The 16,117-nt window shown below is 36.2% G+C and overlaps 2 protein-coding genes across 2 annotated transcripts in view; one reads left to right on the top strand and one right to left on the bottom strand.

The window, feature by feature from the left end:
- Positions 1 to 6,519: 6,519 nt before the first annotated feature.
- On the bottom strand, positions 6,520 to 8,154 carry LOC116638519 (zinc finger protein 660-like). Its single transcript, XM_032414573.1, has 2 exons — positions 7,597 to 8,154; positions 6,520 to 7,476 (listed from the first exon to the last, which is right to left on the bottom strand). Exons 1-2 carry the CDS (start codon positions 8,152 to 8,154, stop codon positions 6,520 to 6,522), a joined length of 1,515 nt encoding a protein of 504 aa, XP_032270464.1.
- A 2,872-nt stretch (positions 8,155 to 11,026) lies between these two features.
- The window catches only part of CUNH1orf185 (chromosome unknown C1orf185 homolog), a 50,172-nt gene continuing 45,081 nt past the window's right edge, over positions 11,027 to 16,117 (top strand). Inside the window, exon 1 of the mRNA XM_032414559.1 lies at positions 11,027 to 11,192. Coding sequence (XP_032270450.1) covers positions 11,027 to 11,192 — 166 coding nt within the window. The remainder of the gene's footprint in view (positions 11,193 to 16,117) is intronic.

The raw sequence follows: 16,117 nt of genomic DNA, 5'->3' as shown, positions 1-16,117 counted from the left end.
GGTCCCTGGAAGACTCTGGGCTTTAGTTAAGTCCTCTGGCTTGCTATGAGCAGCTCTTGTCCTGTTTGTAAGGGAAAGGTAAGAATCTTCTTAAAAGGATGATGAAAGTGCTAAATCTAAAAATGTTGCCCTATTCTGGCCCTTCCAGAATAGTCTTTGGAATAATAAGATAATCTTGTTTACCCTTCCTTACATCTGAACACTTTCCGCAAAGAAACCAACTTCCTACCACGTGCAAATTAAGGTAAAATCCAAGAGCCTCTCCTTCGTATATGAGCTTACTTTTGCAGGGACTTCAATGGTAACAAAGTGTAAGCACTTTCAGTGTACACAGCAGTATCTATGGCTAACTTATTCCAGAATTAAGATATGCTGAACCTTATGAACAAATAAAGCATAGAACATGTTTTTCTAAATGCAATTCATTTTGTTCACTGTCAAGAATGTATATTCTAAGTTAGTATTCTATTCTTGAACCTCTGTATTCCCACTCTTCTCTGAGTTTATGCCACATATAAATTTAATTGTGAGCCTTCCTAATGTGCTTAGTGAATAGGAAAACAAAAATTCAAAACCCATTAGAAGTTGGTATAAATATAATAGAATGTGGGTTATGTAAAGTCAGATGGACCTAGGCTCACTATTTATTAGCTATGTATGACTTTAAGCAACTTCTTTACCTTAAATTGGGTTTCCCCACAACTAAGACTCTGAGGCAAGGATAGGGATACAAAGAAATTTGGGAAGCATAGTGAGGAAGTGAGACAAGGAAGGAAGGAAAGCCAATGAAGTGTGTTAATGAGCAGGTTACCACTGAGGGCAATTGGTACTCAATTCTACTGGTGATCCTTTAAGGGGCTATATAGAATAAAACTCAGAATTGTTTCACTGAGGGTCAAGAAAACTGGGATCTTTATCTACCAATTCCCCTCCCTCAGTGGTTAAGGGTTATTCTTGGGAGTCTTAACTCACTGGTACTTCCCTCAAGTAGCCTGCTCCTGTTGGTAGAGAAAACCTTCAGGCAGAAAGATGGTTGAAATAGGAAACCATTGGTATAACACTAATGGTAATTGCCACATATGGGCAGGCCACTGATGATATCTGATACATTCATTAAGCCTTAGTTTGTTTCTCTGCAAACAAGATAATAATTAGAGATTATAACTAGAGTGATACTAAGTTCCTAGCCCATAAAAAAACCGAAAAAATCTTTGTATATGTTAATATAATAATGTTGTATAATAATAGTCAAGCACCTCTTTTTATTTTTATTTTTTTTTATTGTAGTTGACATACTATGTGACATTAGTTTCAGGTGTACAATGTAGTGATTCTATAACTCTATACATTATGCTGTGTTCACAAGCGTAGCTACCATTTGTCACTATACAGTGCTATTACAATACCACTGAGTATATTCCCTATGCTGTACTTTTCATCCCGTGACTTATTCATTCCATAACTGGAAGCCCGTACCTCTCACTCCCCTTTACCCATTTTGCTCATTTCACTCCCCCCTCCCTGCCAACCATCAGTTTGTTCTCTTTTTAAAATTTTTAGCACACATTGACATTTAATTATGGTGCCACTCTATTTGTGGAACACATTTCTGTTTCCTTTAGTGTACTTATATTCACACTTATTTGGATGCTTAGCTGTCATGTTACCTAGAAGAGTTCCTAAACTCTTTACATAACTCTTTGATTCTTAAATACCCCGTTCCTTCCCCTGGAATTATTTATGTCTCCCCACTAGACCGTAATGAGAACAAAGACTGTAATTTATCCTTCAACAAAAATGCTTGAAGCACTGTGACAAATGGGGGATCATAAATATTAAAAAGAAAGCCCCACTCTTAGGATTTTACAGTTAAGGTTGGGTATAAACCAAAAGTTAAACAACTAAAATATATTATGATACTCTGATAAAGGTAAACCCAAAGCTTTATAGAAGCAAATAGGAGGAGTTAACTCCAGAATTTAGTCTGGAAGGATACAAACCAGACTGTTAATAATAGTTATCTGTAGAGAAGAAAGTGTATGTGTATATATGTGTGGTATTTGGAGGAGAGAAGTCAAGATAAAGGAATAGTTAACTTTTTACTCTGTTGTATTGTGTGAATCCTTTTAAAGAATGTGTACTTATCACTTGCTTGTGCAATTAAATAAAAAAAAAGTTCATGCGATGAAGGGGTTGAAGGGATACCTGAGAGAGGAAATAATAGCAAAGGCACAGAGACTTTAGCCCAGGAGAATGCATTATATTCAGGGAGGTACAGGACACATTGTATGGTTGTCCCATAATAAGCCTAAAGGGAAATGTCAGGAAATCAAATTAGAGAGTTAGATTTGCGCCAACCCAATTTTGTAGGCTCTTAGAGTAGGTAAACAGAAAAGCATGAGAGCATTAGCCAGCAAAGGTGAAGGAGGAAGGCATGGAGGATACCAGAGATAAGAGGTAAAATCTACTAACTTGGTGCATAGATATGGAAGGTAAATGAGCCCTGTCTCAACTGAGTTCTGCAAGAGAATTAAACCCTAGGGCCCTAAGGCTTCTGTTATATGTAATGGATTAATTTCCTATGCATCTGGAATAGTATTAATTATGTACTGATCCTTGGAAAAAATGAGAAATAATTATTTTTTGTGTTTAAATAAAGGTCCTAGATTGAGAAAGGCCTTGGTAATTGTGTGGAAGATGGTTTTTTATTATTTTCTAAAATATGTCCTATATGTGTAGAAGCAAATAGGAGTTTAGTTTTCAGTATATTGAATTTGAGGTATTTATGGGACATTTGGGAGGAGAGATGGGATAGCTAGTTGAGTAAAAGATTTCTAGTTTTAGTGGAGACCTAGACTGGAAATAAAGTTTAATAGTCATCAGCATATAGGTGTTGTAATTAAAGTCATAGATTCAGATGGATCACCCAACTACTGTGAAGGAAAAAAACCCAAATATTTAAAATAGAATCTGAGGGAACTATGCCATTTGGGAGATGGGCATTAAAAGATGAGCCTGATAAAACTAAATCAAGAAATGGAAAGCTGAAGAAACTTAAGGCATAGAAGGCAAGGAAGAAAAGAATTACAAGAATGAGGGAGGGATTGACAAACTGTGTCATTAATGTAGAAAAGTATCCATTGGCCATGGTAATATGGAGATCAATGTGGACCTTACTGAGAGAAGCTTTGGAAGAATGTATGGGCAGAAGTAACATTAGAGTGAGTTGGAAGTGAATAGGAGGTGAGAAAGCAGAGATAGCGAGAGTGAACAACTGTTCCAAGAGGCTTGGCCATGAGGAATAATAAAGGGTTTGTCTTGAAGAAGGAAGAGGATTTTGGATGTTTATATGTGAAGGGAAAAGGTCAATAGGGAGAGAAGAGGAAGAAACAGTACAGAAGAAAGAGAGAAGTGATGGTTAATGGTTTCTGAGCTGAGGAGGAACATTAAGCCATAGATAGAAGGGAGATTCTTCAAGACTGGAAAGAAATACTAATGCAGATTAAATTATAAGTAACTTAGAGGAAATTAAAGGAGTCTTGACTTAATGGCTCCAGATTTCTCTATGAAATAGGAAATTAAGTCATCTGCTGAGTTAGTGGGAGAAAGAGATTAAATGAGAGTTTGAATAAAAAGATGAAATTTTGGAATAGTTACTGAAGGGAATGAGAAGAAGAGAAAGGAACTAAGATTTATTGAAGATCGAATATTTGTAGCCTGTATGGTGAAAGGTTTATATACATTACTGCATTTAATTGTAACAATTGTCATTCTATATATATCAAAAAAAGAATAAACATCTTGCTCATTTCTCACAGCTAGTAAGTAACAGAGCCAGAATTTGAACCCACAGTTTTTCTGGCTTCAGATCCTATGACTGATAGACCTCTAGGGTTTAACAAAACCCAAGGCAGTATAATTAAATTTGTGGATTATGAGATTTTGTGATGGGTAGGGAAAAAAGTAGAGCTAGAAGTAAAGCCAGAGAGTAATAATAAATTGGGGGGGGAAATGGGAGGGTCAAAGGTTTAGGAATATCAAGGAGGTAAAATTAAAATTATGGTAGGAGAAGGTAGTAAAAGCTGGAATAATGATCAGAGAAAAGCATATTATGGTTAAAGAGTAGAACATAGGAGTTAAAATTTCAGAGGTGAAGCAGATTGGGACTGAGGTGCGGTGAAGGTGAGAGAGGGCATGGAGAGTAGGGGGAGTGATTATAGCTAGCATTTATTAAGTTTTTAGAGTACTAGATACTATACTAAGCACTTTATATGCATTATCTTATTTAAGCCTCACAATCTTTAATAATGTAGATACTATCACTATTTGCATTTGCTAGATGAAGTGGTTTTGGCTGTTATTTTCCTAAATTAAACTAATGGGGTCAGATTTTCATCAGGCAGCTTTTATGGTTAATTTTATGGTTAATTTTCTTACTACATTTTATGGCTTTTTTATGGTTAATTTTCTTACTGCATCCTTCCCCTTCTCCCCCACCATTCTCTCCATTCCCCCACCCACCCTCTGAGAGAATCATCAGTTTATTCTCTATAGTTAAGAGTCTGTTTCTTGGTTGGTCTCTCTCTCTCTCTTTTTTTTCTTTGCACATTTGTTTTGTTTCTCAAATTCCACATATGAGTAAGGTGATATGGTATTTGTCTTCCTCTGATTGACTTATTTTGCTTAGCATTATACACTCTAGCTCTCTCCATGTTGTTGCAGATGGCAAGATTTCATTCTTTTTTATGGCTGAATTGTATTCCACCTCTTCTTTATCCATTCATTGATCAGTAGACACTTGGGCTGCTTCCATAGTTTGGCTACTATAAATAATGCTGCAACAAACATAGGGGGGATGTATCCCTCTGAATTAGTGTTTTTGTATGTTGGGAATAAATACTCAGTAGTGTGACTACTGGATTGCAGAGTAGTTCTATTTTTAACTTTTTGAGGAACTTCCATACTGTTTTCCACAGTGGCTGCACCAGTTTGTATTCCCACCAACAGTGCAAGAGGGGTCCTTTCTCTCCACATCCTCGCCAACACTTGCTGTTTCTTGTATTTCTTATTTCAGCCATTTTGACAGGTGTGAGGTGATATCTTATTGTGGCTTTGATTTGCATTTATCTGATGATCAGTGGTGTTGAACATATTTTCATGTGTCTGTTTGCCATCGGATGTCTTCTTTGGACAAATGTTTGTTCATGTCTTCTGCCCATTATTTATTTATTTATTTATTTGAGAGAGAGAGTGCATGAGTAGGGGGAGGGGCAAAGGGAGAGGGGGAAGCAGAATCCCCGCTGAGCAGGGAGTCCAATGCAGGGCTCAATCCCAGGACCCCAAGATCATGATGTGAGCCGAAGTCAGATGCTTAAGGGACTGAGCCACCCAGGTGCCCCTGCCCATTTTTTAATTGGACTATTTGTTTTTTGGGTGATGAGTTGTATAAGTTCTTTATATATTTTGGATACTAACCCTTTATCAGATGTCATTTGCAAATATCTTCTCCCAATCTGTAGGTTGCCTTTTAGTTTTGTTGATTGTTTCCTTTGCTGTGCAGAAGCTTTTTATTTTATTTCTTTAATTTAAATTCTAGTTAGTTGACATACAGTTCAATATTGGATTCAGGAGTAGAGTTCAGTGGTTCATCATTTGAATATAGCACCCAGCACTGATCATAACAAGTGTCCTCCTTAATAACCATCACCCATCTATCCCATTCCCCACTGCCCTCCCTCCATCAACCCTCAGTTTGCTCTCTATATGTAAGAGTCTCCCATGATTTGTTTCCCCCCTCTCTCTTTTCTTTCCCCTTCCTGAATGTTCATCCATTTTGTTTCTTAAATTCTACACATGAGGGAAGTCATATGGTGTTTTTCTCTCTGTGTGCTTTTTATTTTGATGTAGTCCCAATAGCTTATTTTTCCTTTTATTTTTCTTGCCTCAGGACACATACCTAGAAAAAATGTTGCTACAGCCAATGTCAGAGAAATTACTGGCTGTGCTTTCTTCTAGAATTTTTATGGTTACAGGTCTCACATTTAGGTCTTTAATCCATTTTGAATTTATTTTTGTGTATGGTGAAGGAAACTGGTCCAGCTTCATTCTTTTGCATGTGGCTGTCCAGTTTTCCCACCATCATTTGTTGGAGAGATTGTCTTTTTCTCATTGTATATTCATTTATCCTTTGTTGAAGATTAATTGGCCGAATAATTGTAGGTTTACTTCTGAGTTTTCCATTCTATTCCATTGATATATGTGTCTTTTTTTTTTTTTTTTTTTTTGGCTTAAAACATTAGGCATTTATTTTCCTCAAGTAACAAGCCTTGAAGACATTATAAGTTTTTACTTTCAGCATCAAGTGGTCACATATCTAAGGGATGAATAAGGATTTATCACAGTCATTGCATAACATATTTCTCCCATAGGTCTGTTATTCAGATGCTTTCTCCCATTCTTTACATTCAGTTTTTCTCTGCAGTTGGCATTTGCTTTTATGCCTTACAGAATGAGAGTTCACTAAAAATTATGCATATGGACATTACTAGGAGTTTTACCCAGCATGAGTGCTCTCATGATGCCGCTGAAGGGATGAGAGCTTACTGAAAGCATGTTCACAGACATTGTATTGTTAAGGCTTTTCGCCAATATGGACTCTTTTTGCACAGTAAGATTACACCTTACACTGAAGGTTTTCCCACATTGATCACACTCATAGGGTTTCTCTCCAGTGTGAGTTCTTATGTGTATTGTAAGGGATACATGCCTCCTAAAAACTTTTTCATGCTCACTATACTTGAAGGGTTTCTTTTCCCTGGTGTGCTTTTTCATATGTCTCCTATGAGATAAGAGACCACCAAAGGCTTTCCCACATTCCTTACATTCATATTGTTTCATTCTCATGTGAATTTTCTTGTACAAAGTGAGGAAAGATTTCACTCTGAAGGCTTTCCCACACTGATTACATGCAAAAGGTTTCTCTCCAGTGTGAATTTGCACATGTTCTTTAAGGCATGAGTGATCCCTGAAGGCTTTCCCATATTCATTGCATGTACATGGTTTCTCTCCAGCATGCATTTTCTTGTGCACATTAAGATTACAGCCCATGCTAAAAGTTCTCCAACACTGATCACACTTGTAAGGTTTCTCCCTAGTATGTATCCGCAGGTGTGCTTTTCCACAGTGGCTATACTCAACACATTTCTCTCCAGTGTGGATTCTCTTATGTCTTGTAAGGTATGAAAGAATACTGAAGGTTTTCCCACAATCATTACAGGCATAGGACTTCTCTCTGGTATATATTATCTTGTGCATGGTAAGCCTAGAGCTTCTACTGAAGGTTTTGCTGCACTGATCACATTTGTAGGGTTTATCCCTTGAATGAATTCCTTCATGTAGTCTGAGAAGTGAACTATCTCTGAAGGTTTTTCCACACTCTGAAGGTTTTTCATAGGACTTCTCCCCAGTGTGAATTCTCTTGTACCATGTAAGATAAGAGGTTGAACTGTAGACTTCCCCACATTGGTTATATTTAAAAGGATTTTATGCACTGTGGTTTCTCATGTGCAATGCAATGGATGAATGGTTCTGTAATACCTTACCACACTGGCTACATTGTTTCTCTCTAATGCAAGTTTTTTCATGCTTACGTTGTAAGATTGAATTTAAGACTTTCCTAGAGTCAGTGCATTCATAGGATTTCTCTTTTGTATGTTGTCTCTTGTGCACATCTAAGAAAGAACTAATGAAGGTATTTTTATCATTTTTACAGTCATTGAATTTTTCCCCAGAAAGAATGCTCTCATGTGGGTTAAGGTGTGAAAAATCTCTGAGGGCTTTCCCAAGATGAAGGAGTTGATGGGGTTTCTTTCCAGGATAAATTCTCTGATTCTGAGTAATGCTAGATTTCATGCTCAAGGCAATTTTATTCTGCTCAATGGATCTGCCTCCACGAGTTTGCTCCTTCTTCTTGCCACTGAGTGCTTCCTTCTCCAAAATATCTTGTTTATGTTGTGATTGTTTGGTTTTAAGGAGAACCATCCAATTTGAACAGTTATCTGTTTTAGTTTCATCTTCTTGTTCCATCTGGGTGATCAGAGTGGGTTTGCTGAGCTGCTTTTCCAGAGATGCCAAGTATCTATAGTTCTCCAGCATCACATCTCTGTAGTTTTCTCTGATGTGAATTCAACAATGCCCATTCCTCCTGGGTGAAGTCCATGGCCACATCCTCAAAGGTTATTGAGTTCTGTAATGCAGAGTGGATGTTTTCCACTTCTGTGATCCTCTCGTGGGCACCAGCAGGGTCTAATATAGCAGACAGATGTATGGCCGCCATTTTGCAAGTCCATGATGCTCTTTTTGCTTCTATGGTCCACTGCAGGCAGGGCTCAAAACACATGGAAATCCATAGATCAGTGAGGTAAGGGTTTGAGCCAGGCTGCTGTTCACATACTCCTCAGCTACAGCATGCTTTGAGTCTCTATGTATCTATTTTTTTGCCAGTACGGTACTGTTTTAATTACTACTGCTTTGTAATATAACTTGAAATCTGGAATTGTGACACTTCCAGTTTTTTCTCTTATTACGTTCTTTAGCAGATTTTTTTTCCAGTGGCATTTCTGACTAATTCATAGAATTTTATGAAATAATTTTAATTATAATAATTAATGATTTAATATTGTATAACAAAGTGATTTAAAACATCTGCTTTATTGTGTTATAATTGTATTTTATTATGCTTTTCAGGTCAAATAAGAGGGAAACAATATCAGTGCTGAATAAAACTACATATATTAGGCAACTACCATCTTCAAATTCAGAACAGGCCATACTTCAAAGAATTTAATTTATTAAGGTATTGGGGAGAAGAATGATTTTATGGATGTTAGAAAAACAAAGAGTTTCAACAAAAAATATGAAATAAAGGCAAGAATTGGCAACAGAAACTCTTATCTGGAAATATTTTAAGAATCATTTTATAAATTAAACAAAAAGAGTATCAGTGAAAACGTAAAAATATCTATTTTAAAAAGAAAAACAACGGGGCGCCTGGGTGGCTCAGTCATTAAGTGTCTGCCTTCGGCTCAGGTCAGGATCCCCGGGTCCTGGGATCAAGTCCCACATTGGGCTCCTTGCTCAGCCAGGAGCCTTCTTCTCCTTCTCCCACTCCCCCTGCTTATGTTCCCTCTTTAGCTGTCTCTCTCTGTCAAATAAATAAAATCTTAAAAAAAAAAAGATAAACAAGAGTAAAGAAACTTAGTTCTACTTAAACAGCAAAAGCGATGTTGTGGGGAATTATAAGTTTGAAGAAATACAGAGGTATAGATTACATATTACAAAGGAATTTTAAATAACTTTAAGAAAGAAGGCAATTGAAAAGAATACTAATTCTTTTAACAATGTGATCTGACACATGATTGGTATATGCATTGAGGAAAGCACATGGAAATAAAAAAAACTTAGCATCTCAGTATTAAATTTTTTAAAAAGATTTTATTTATTTATAGTGTCAAAAACTAATGATGTATGGTGACTAACAACATAATAAAATAAAATTTAAAAAAAGATTTTATTTATTTATTTGAGAGAGAGAGACACAGCGAGAGAGGGAACATAAGCAGGGGGAGTGGGAGAGGGAGAAGCAGGCCCCTCCCCGAGCAGGGAGCCCTATGCGGGGCTTGATCCCAGGACCCTGGGATCATGACCTGAGCTGAAGGCAGACACCTAACGACTGAGCCACCCAGGAGCCCCAGCATCTCAGTATTAAATTTAACCAATGCTCTTCAGGATGATGAAAACAATCATTTCAAACTAAAATGAAACAGAAATTATGTTTTTAGTACATTGCTAACATCTCTTAACTCGAAGTTAATTTATCTGAGTTTCAGAACATGGAAACCATATGATTTGTTTCAGTCATTGCATTTTAAAAATGTTTTATGTGTTAAACAGAAAAATAAAGGAAAACACCCACAGTATTTTATTTAAAGCATGTCATGAAGGATTATGATTTTTAAGTAGTTTAATAAATGGTAGAAACACTTGGCAAGTGTTCTCAGAAATATCATTTACCAAAATTTGTCCAAACTGGAAAACAAAAGTCTTTCATTCTTCTTAACCTCTGTGAAACAAAAATCAACCAGAGTTCAAAAGAGTCACCAAGTTACAGAAAATGTAAGTTTGATTGTAATAGAATAAGCATAAAAAGGTAACTCAAGAAAGTGTTGGAATATAGCAAATAACAGATTTGGAATAGTGTTTATTAAAAAAGCAAACAAAAGTAGAGCAGCTTTAGAATTTATTCAAGAAAAGCTAAAATTCCTATTTTCATTTAAATTGGCAATAACTGATCTTTCAGAACATCTTGAAAGACCTTCACTCAGATCTACAAAATAATGTTTCTTTTTTTTTTTTAAGATTTTATTTATTTATTTTTGAGAGAGAGAAAGAGAGATCACAAGTAGGCAGAGCAGCAGGCAGAGGGAGAGGGTGAAGCAGGCTTCCCGCTGAGCAAGGAGCCTGGTGAGGGACTTGATCCCAGGACCCCGGGATCATGACCTGAGCCGAAGGCAGATGCTTAACCAACTGAGCCACCCAAGTGCCCCAAAATAATAAGTTTCTAAGGCCAAATGGAAGATGTCAGGAAAGAATCAAAAGTCATATATGATGAATTTAAGTTGATAAGTGGCAAAAATGAATCACAAAAGAGACAGTTGTCTAAAGTAAAAAATATTCTGAAAAAGAAGCAAAATGTAAGCCTAGAAATGTGATCTATAGTCATCATCACATTTGAGTTATTAAATCCTATTCAAATGATGCAAATATATCAAAAAGGGTAATCACTACATTTATTGGAAGATTCATGACAGTCTCCTAACAAGTTGAAAGCTAGAAAAACTATAGTTTTCTCATAAATATCTTTTTTTTTTAACTACAGAAATGAAGCATCAGAGGGAAACACAGGAACATTTTTCACAAATGTAGAATTTTCTTCTGGTGAATTTAAAATCGAAAGCCATAGAGTCTTATGCCAGGTAAACAAGATGAGAAAACTAGCAGTTCATTTTACATGCTCTTTAATGAGATGGAAGATTCATCATCAAAATGGGACTTTCTTAAGCCTTCTCCTTCAAGTACCTTAAGTAAAAGAAAGAAGTGCTCCACAGATGATGAAACGGTCATAATAACTGTAGGTAAGCTTTAGATCACAGTGTTTTTCCTCTAATTGAGTATATGTTGTTGGTACTTTTGTTGTGTTATTTATTAATACTCTAAGGTTTTAACAAGTAGTCTATAGGCTCTATATTTGTCCAACAACTTCACAGGCTATACTTTTAACAGTTAAGCAGTTGTACAATTTTTATTATTTAGGCTTATGCATTGCATTGAAATATATCCCAGGTTGTAGAGAAAAGTTTCCGAAGGCGATATTTCTCTGTGTGTAATATAAAAGAACTGTCATCAGGAATATGAACACCTGAGACCACCATACTTATCTTGAGTGAGAAATGAAGGATCAAAGCAGTTTTCCCCACTCCCCAAAACTTCTTTCAGTTTTAGGTGTAATGGTACTGTACATCACAGGGACCTCTTTAAATAAGAGGTTATGCAGAGTGTAAGGGAATCTCATTGTGAGGTTATAACAAGTTTTCTTTCTAGCAACAAATTATTTCTCTTTTGAAAAAAATATTTGAAATAATTTTGAAATGCTTATGACCCTTTCTCTTTCATTACACTTAAGCATAATACAGTTTGCCCCTCAGATAAGCTGACAATGCCCCCTTTACCTCTTTAGTGTACATTTGATAACATGGAAGATTAAAGTAGGTCTGTTTAGTAGGCCAGATGAGTTCCAGGAGAGATTTTCTTTTTTCCCCTGTCACCTACTCTTAAGTTATCTTACACTGATTGGAAAAGGGAATGAAAATGCTCCCCTCTCTTCTGAATAAACATATAAGGAAGCCCAAACAAGGTTCAGTTAGTTCTGTATTCCAGTTTTACAATGATAAAGTCCAATCACACAGAATATACATGTGGGAGATGAAAAGTTGAGCATGGTACCCCTAAATTCAGCTTCCCTTGCACAAAGTATATGCCTGGAGCAGCATTGCTTCTCTTGGACATTCCTTCTACCTTTGAAAAATACCCCGTGAAGACTTTTTTTTTCTGCATCCAAGGAAAGAGGATTACACAGGGCATGTGTACCAGAGGAAAGGAATCATATTCATATTCTTCTTACTAACATAATTTTTAGATATTTTTATGCTAAAAGAGCATCTGTCTCTACTGACCTTGAAATATATTTCAAAGCCTTCTTCTGTTAACTTTGCCTTTGCAGATGCCATGCCCATTGCTTCTTCCTGATTCTTGAAGGTTGTTTTTTTTTTTCCCTTGAGTGCAGCAAATAGGGAGTGCAATAAAGGCATTGTGCACCTAGATCTAAAAGAGTTTACAATCTAGATGAAGAGAAAATTTCCCAGCAACAGGAGTTCCTGAATTTCCTTAAAGAAAAGGGGTTTAAGAATTAGCATTCTTGGGGTGCCTGGGTGGCTCAATCAGTTAAGCGTCTGCCTTCAGCTCAGGTCATGATCTAGGGTCCTGAGATCTAGCCCCACGTTGGGCTCCCTGCTCAGGAGTCTGCTTCTCCCTCTCCCTCTGCCCCTCCTCCTCCCCCTGCTCATGCTTGCTCTTGGTCTATCTCTATCTCTATCTCAAATAAATAAATAAAATCTTTCTTTTTTTTTTAAAGAAGAATTAGCATTCTCATTGGACTTGAGGCATTCTCATTGGAAGTGAAGCTTAAAGTATGAAATGGACAGAGGTCATCTGAAATTAAGGATAGTGGTAGATGGGGTTGAAAACTTGAGCAAAATGGAGAAAGATCAGAATATCTTCAGTGGAGAATAAGGGACTAAAAATCTGCATAACTCATTGGATTTAATTTACTTCATTAACAAGTAGGCAAAGCAGAAATCATCAGAGAAATAATTGTTTCTAAAGCCTCTGACTACCCATATAAGCCATTCGATTATAGAACCTCAATCATTTTTATTTATTATTGAGAATAAAAGTTCTCATTCCTCATGGTAGTTATGTTCTATAAAGTTGCTGTGAACATTGAATTAACAAATACTGAACTGTTGCTCCTTCGGAAAAATATAGGGTTATGTTCTGATTACATTTTTGTCAACCAGTCAATACATAGTTTTGTTTTATGTGTGTTTTTACTTAAAGACACCTTATAAGGGATAGTTAGTTGATTCATTAACATTGAACTCAGCCAACAGCAGCACTAAAACTCATAGCTGAATGAGAATTATCTACCACACACATTTATTCTGTAAGGCACATCACAGCCTTCATGCACTCAGGAACACTAGACAGTGTTTTGCATTATGCTTCAGGCTTTGAACAGTGAAATCACCAACAGAAAGTACAAAAATGCAAAAACCATAGCACTACGTAGATCACAAAAAGGATAATTGTCGACAGTATGAGATCTACAATAAGAAGGCAGAATGTTGCTTTGTTTGACCTCAGTTAAAAACATGCACATCGACTAAAATTTTTCACCACTCTGCCCATTCACATTCTTGTAAATAACTTTAAAAGCACTGTGAGTATTGATTTTGGGGTTGCAAATAAATTTCATTGAGCAAATGAATTCACAAATATGGAATCCACAAATAATGAGGATCAACCATAATTACTTTAGCAAGGTTTCAGATCCATCTCTCATTGCAGAATTTAAATTGGTTCTGAAAACAAAAATACCTCTCAGAGATTCTATTTATTTTTTAATATGTAGTCTTTAATTTCATTTTCATTGTGTTCAAATTTTTCCTTTCCATCTCTTCTTTTAAAATATAGTTTAAGTTTTTACTTTTAAAAACTGCTTTATTGAGAAATAATTGAAATACATATTTATGACGCTTTGGACAAAGTATGTATACATGTAGATCACTACAATCAAGATAATGAGTATATTCATTATCCCCAAAAGTTTTTGTATACCCTTTTGTAATCCCTCCTTCCCATCCTTCACTGTTCCCCATCTCTTAGCAACCATTCATCTGCTTTCTGTCACTATAGATTAGTTTGCATTTTCTAGAGTTTTATATAAATGGGATCATATGTATGTAGTCTCTCTCTCTCTTTTTGGCTTCTTTCATTCAGCAGAATTATTTTAAAATTTATCCCTGTTGTGTGTTTCAATAGATTATTTCTTTTTATTGGTCAGAGTATTCCATTGTATGAATATACTACAATTTGTTTATTTATCTGTTGATGGACACTTGAGTTGTTTCCAGTTTGTAGTGGTTTTCTCTTGCTGATTAACAAATTACTACAATCTTAGCTGCTTAGAACAACACCCATGTGTTAGTTTTTAGTTATGTAGAGCAGAAGTCTAGGAACAGTGTGGCCAGATTTCTCTACTTATAGTATTATAAGGCTGAAATCAAGATGTCAGCTGGCCTGCATTCCTTTTTGGTGGTTCTGGTGAAAAAAATCTGCTTCAAAGTTCATTCAGGTTATTAATTGAATTCAATTCCTTCTAGTTGTAGGACTGAGGTCCTCATTTTCTTGCTGGCTTTCAGTTAAGGGCTGCTCTCAGCTGCTAGAGGCTGCCCTCATTTCTTGCTGCATGGCTCCCTCTAGAGAATTTACCACATACAAATTCCCCTGAAGCTTCAAATCTCTGACTTTCCCAGTCTCTGAACTCTAGGCCCAGATTCTTTTTTTCATGTTTTTATTTAAATTTTAGTTAGTTAACATATAGAAAACATATTGTTTTCAGGAGTAGAATTTAGTGATTCATCACTTAAATATAACACCCAGTGCTCATCACAACAAGTGCCCTCCTTAATACCCATCACTCATTTATCCCCTCCCCCCCATCTCCCATCCAGCAACCCTCAGTTAGATTGTTCTCTATAATTAAGAGTCTGTTTCCTGCTTTGCCTCCCTCTCTTTTTTTTCTCCTTTCCCCTATGTCCATCTGTATTGTTTCTTAAATTCCACATAGTTGTGAAATCTTAGGGTATTTGTCTTTCTCTGACTGACTTGTTTTGCTTAGCATAATATACTCTGGCTTTATCCACGTCATTGCAAATGGCAACATTTCATTCTTTTTAATGGCTGAATAATATTCATATATGTATGTGGTTATTATATATACCCCACATGTGCTTTATCTATTCATCAGTCAGTGGACATTTGGGCTCTTTCCATAATTTGGCTATTGTTGATAATGCTGCTATAAACATCAGGGTGCATGTGCCCTTCTGGATCAGTATTTTTGTATCCTTTGGGTAAATACCTAGTAGTGCATTTGTTGGGGCATAGGGTAGTTCTATTTTTAACTTTTTGAGGACCTCTAGGCCCAGATTTAAAGGGCTAATATGATTAGGCCAGGCCCACTCAGATCATCTCTCTATCTTACTCATAAGTTTAAGGCATGGATCATCTCCTTATCTTAAACTCAATTGACTTGGGACCTTAATAACATCTGCAAAATCCTTTAATAGTAGTATGTAGATTAATGCTTCTTGAATAACTGGGAAAAGGTGCACGTATACCAGGGGCTGGGAATCTGGGGCCATCTTAGAATTCTGCCTACCACAGAGTTTTTGGCTAGTACAAATAAAGCTGCTATAAAAATTGTATGAACATATATTTCCTTTTTTATTGGATAAATATGTAGGAATAGAATGGCTTAATCACATGGTAGGTATATGTTTAACATTTCATGAAACTATCCAACTATTTCCAAAGTGATTCTACCATTGTACATTCCCACCAGCAATGTATGAGAATTCCAATTCCTCCCCATCCTTGCCAACCTTTGGTATGGTCAGTCTTTCTAATTTTAGCCATCCTAATGGGTGTGTACTGATATTTCATTATGATTTTAATTTGTCTTTCTCTAATGCCTAATGATATGGAGAATCTTTTCATATGCTTATTTGCCATTATGTATATCTCATTTGGTGAAGGGTCTGTTCATATCATTTGCTCACTTTTAATTGGACTGTTTGTTTTCTTATTGTTGAGTTTGGAGAACTCTGTACATATTCTGGGTATAAGTCCTCAATCAGATATGTGCTTTGCTAAGATT

Source organism: Phoca vitulina, unplaced genomic scaffold (genome assembly GCF_004348235.1).
Source record: "Phoca vitulina isolate PV1807 unplaced genomic scaffold, GSC_HSeal_1.0 scaffold2, whole genome shotgun sequence".
NCBI lineage: Eukaryota > Metazoa > Chordata > Mammalia > Carnivora > Phocidae > Phoca > Phoca vitulina.
This window is presented reverse-complemented; position numbering and strand designations above follow the sequence as displayed.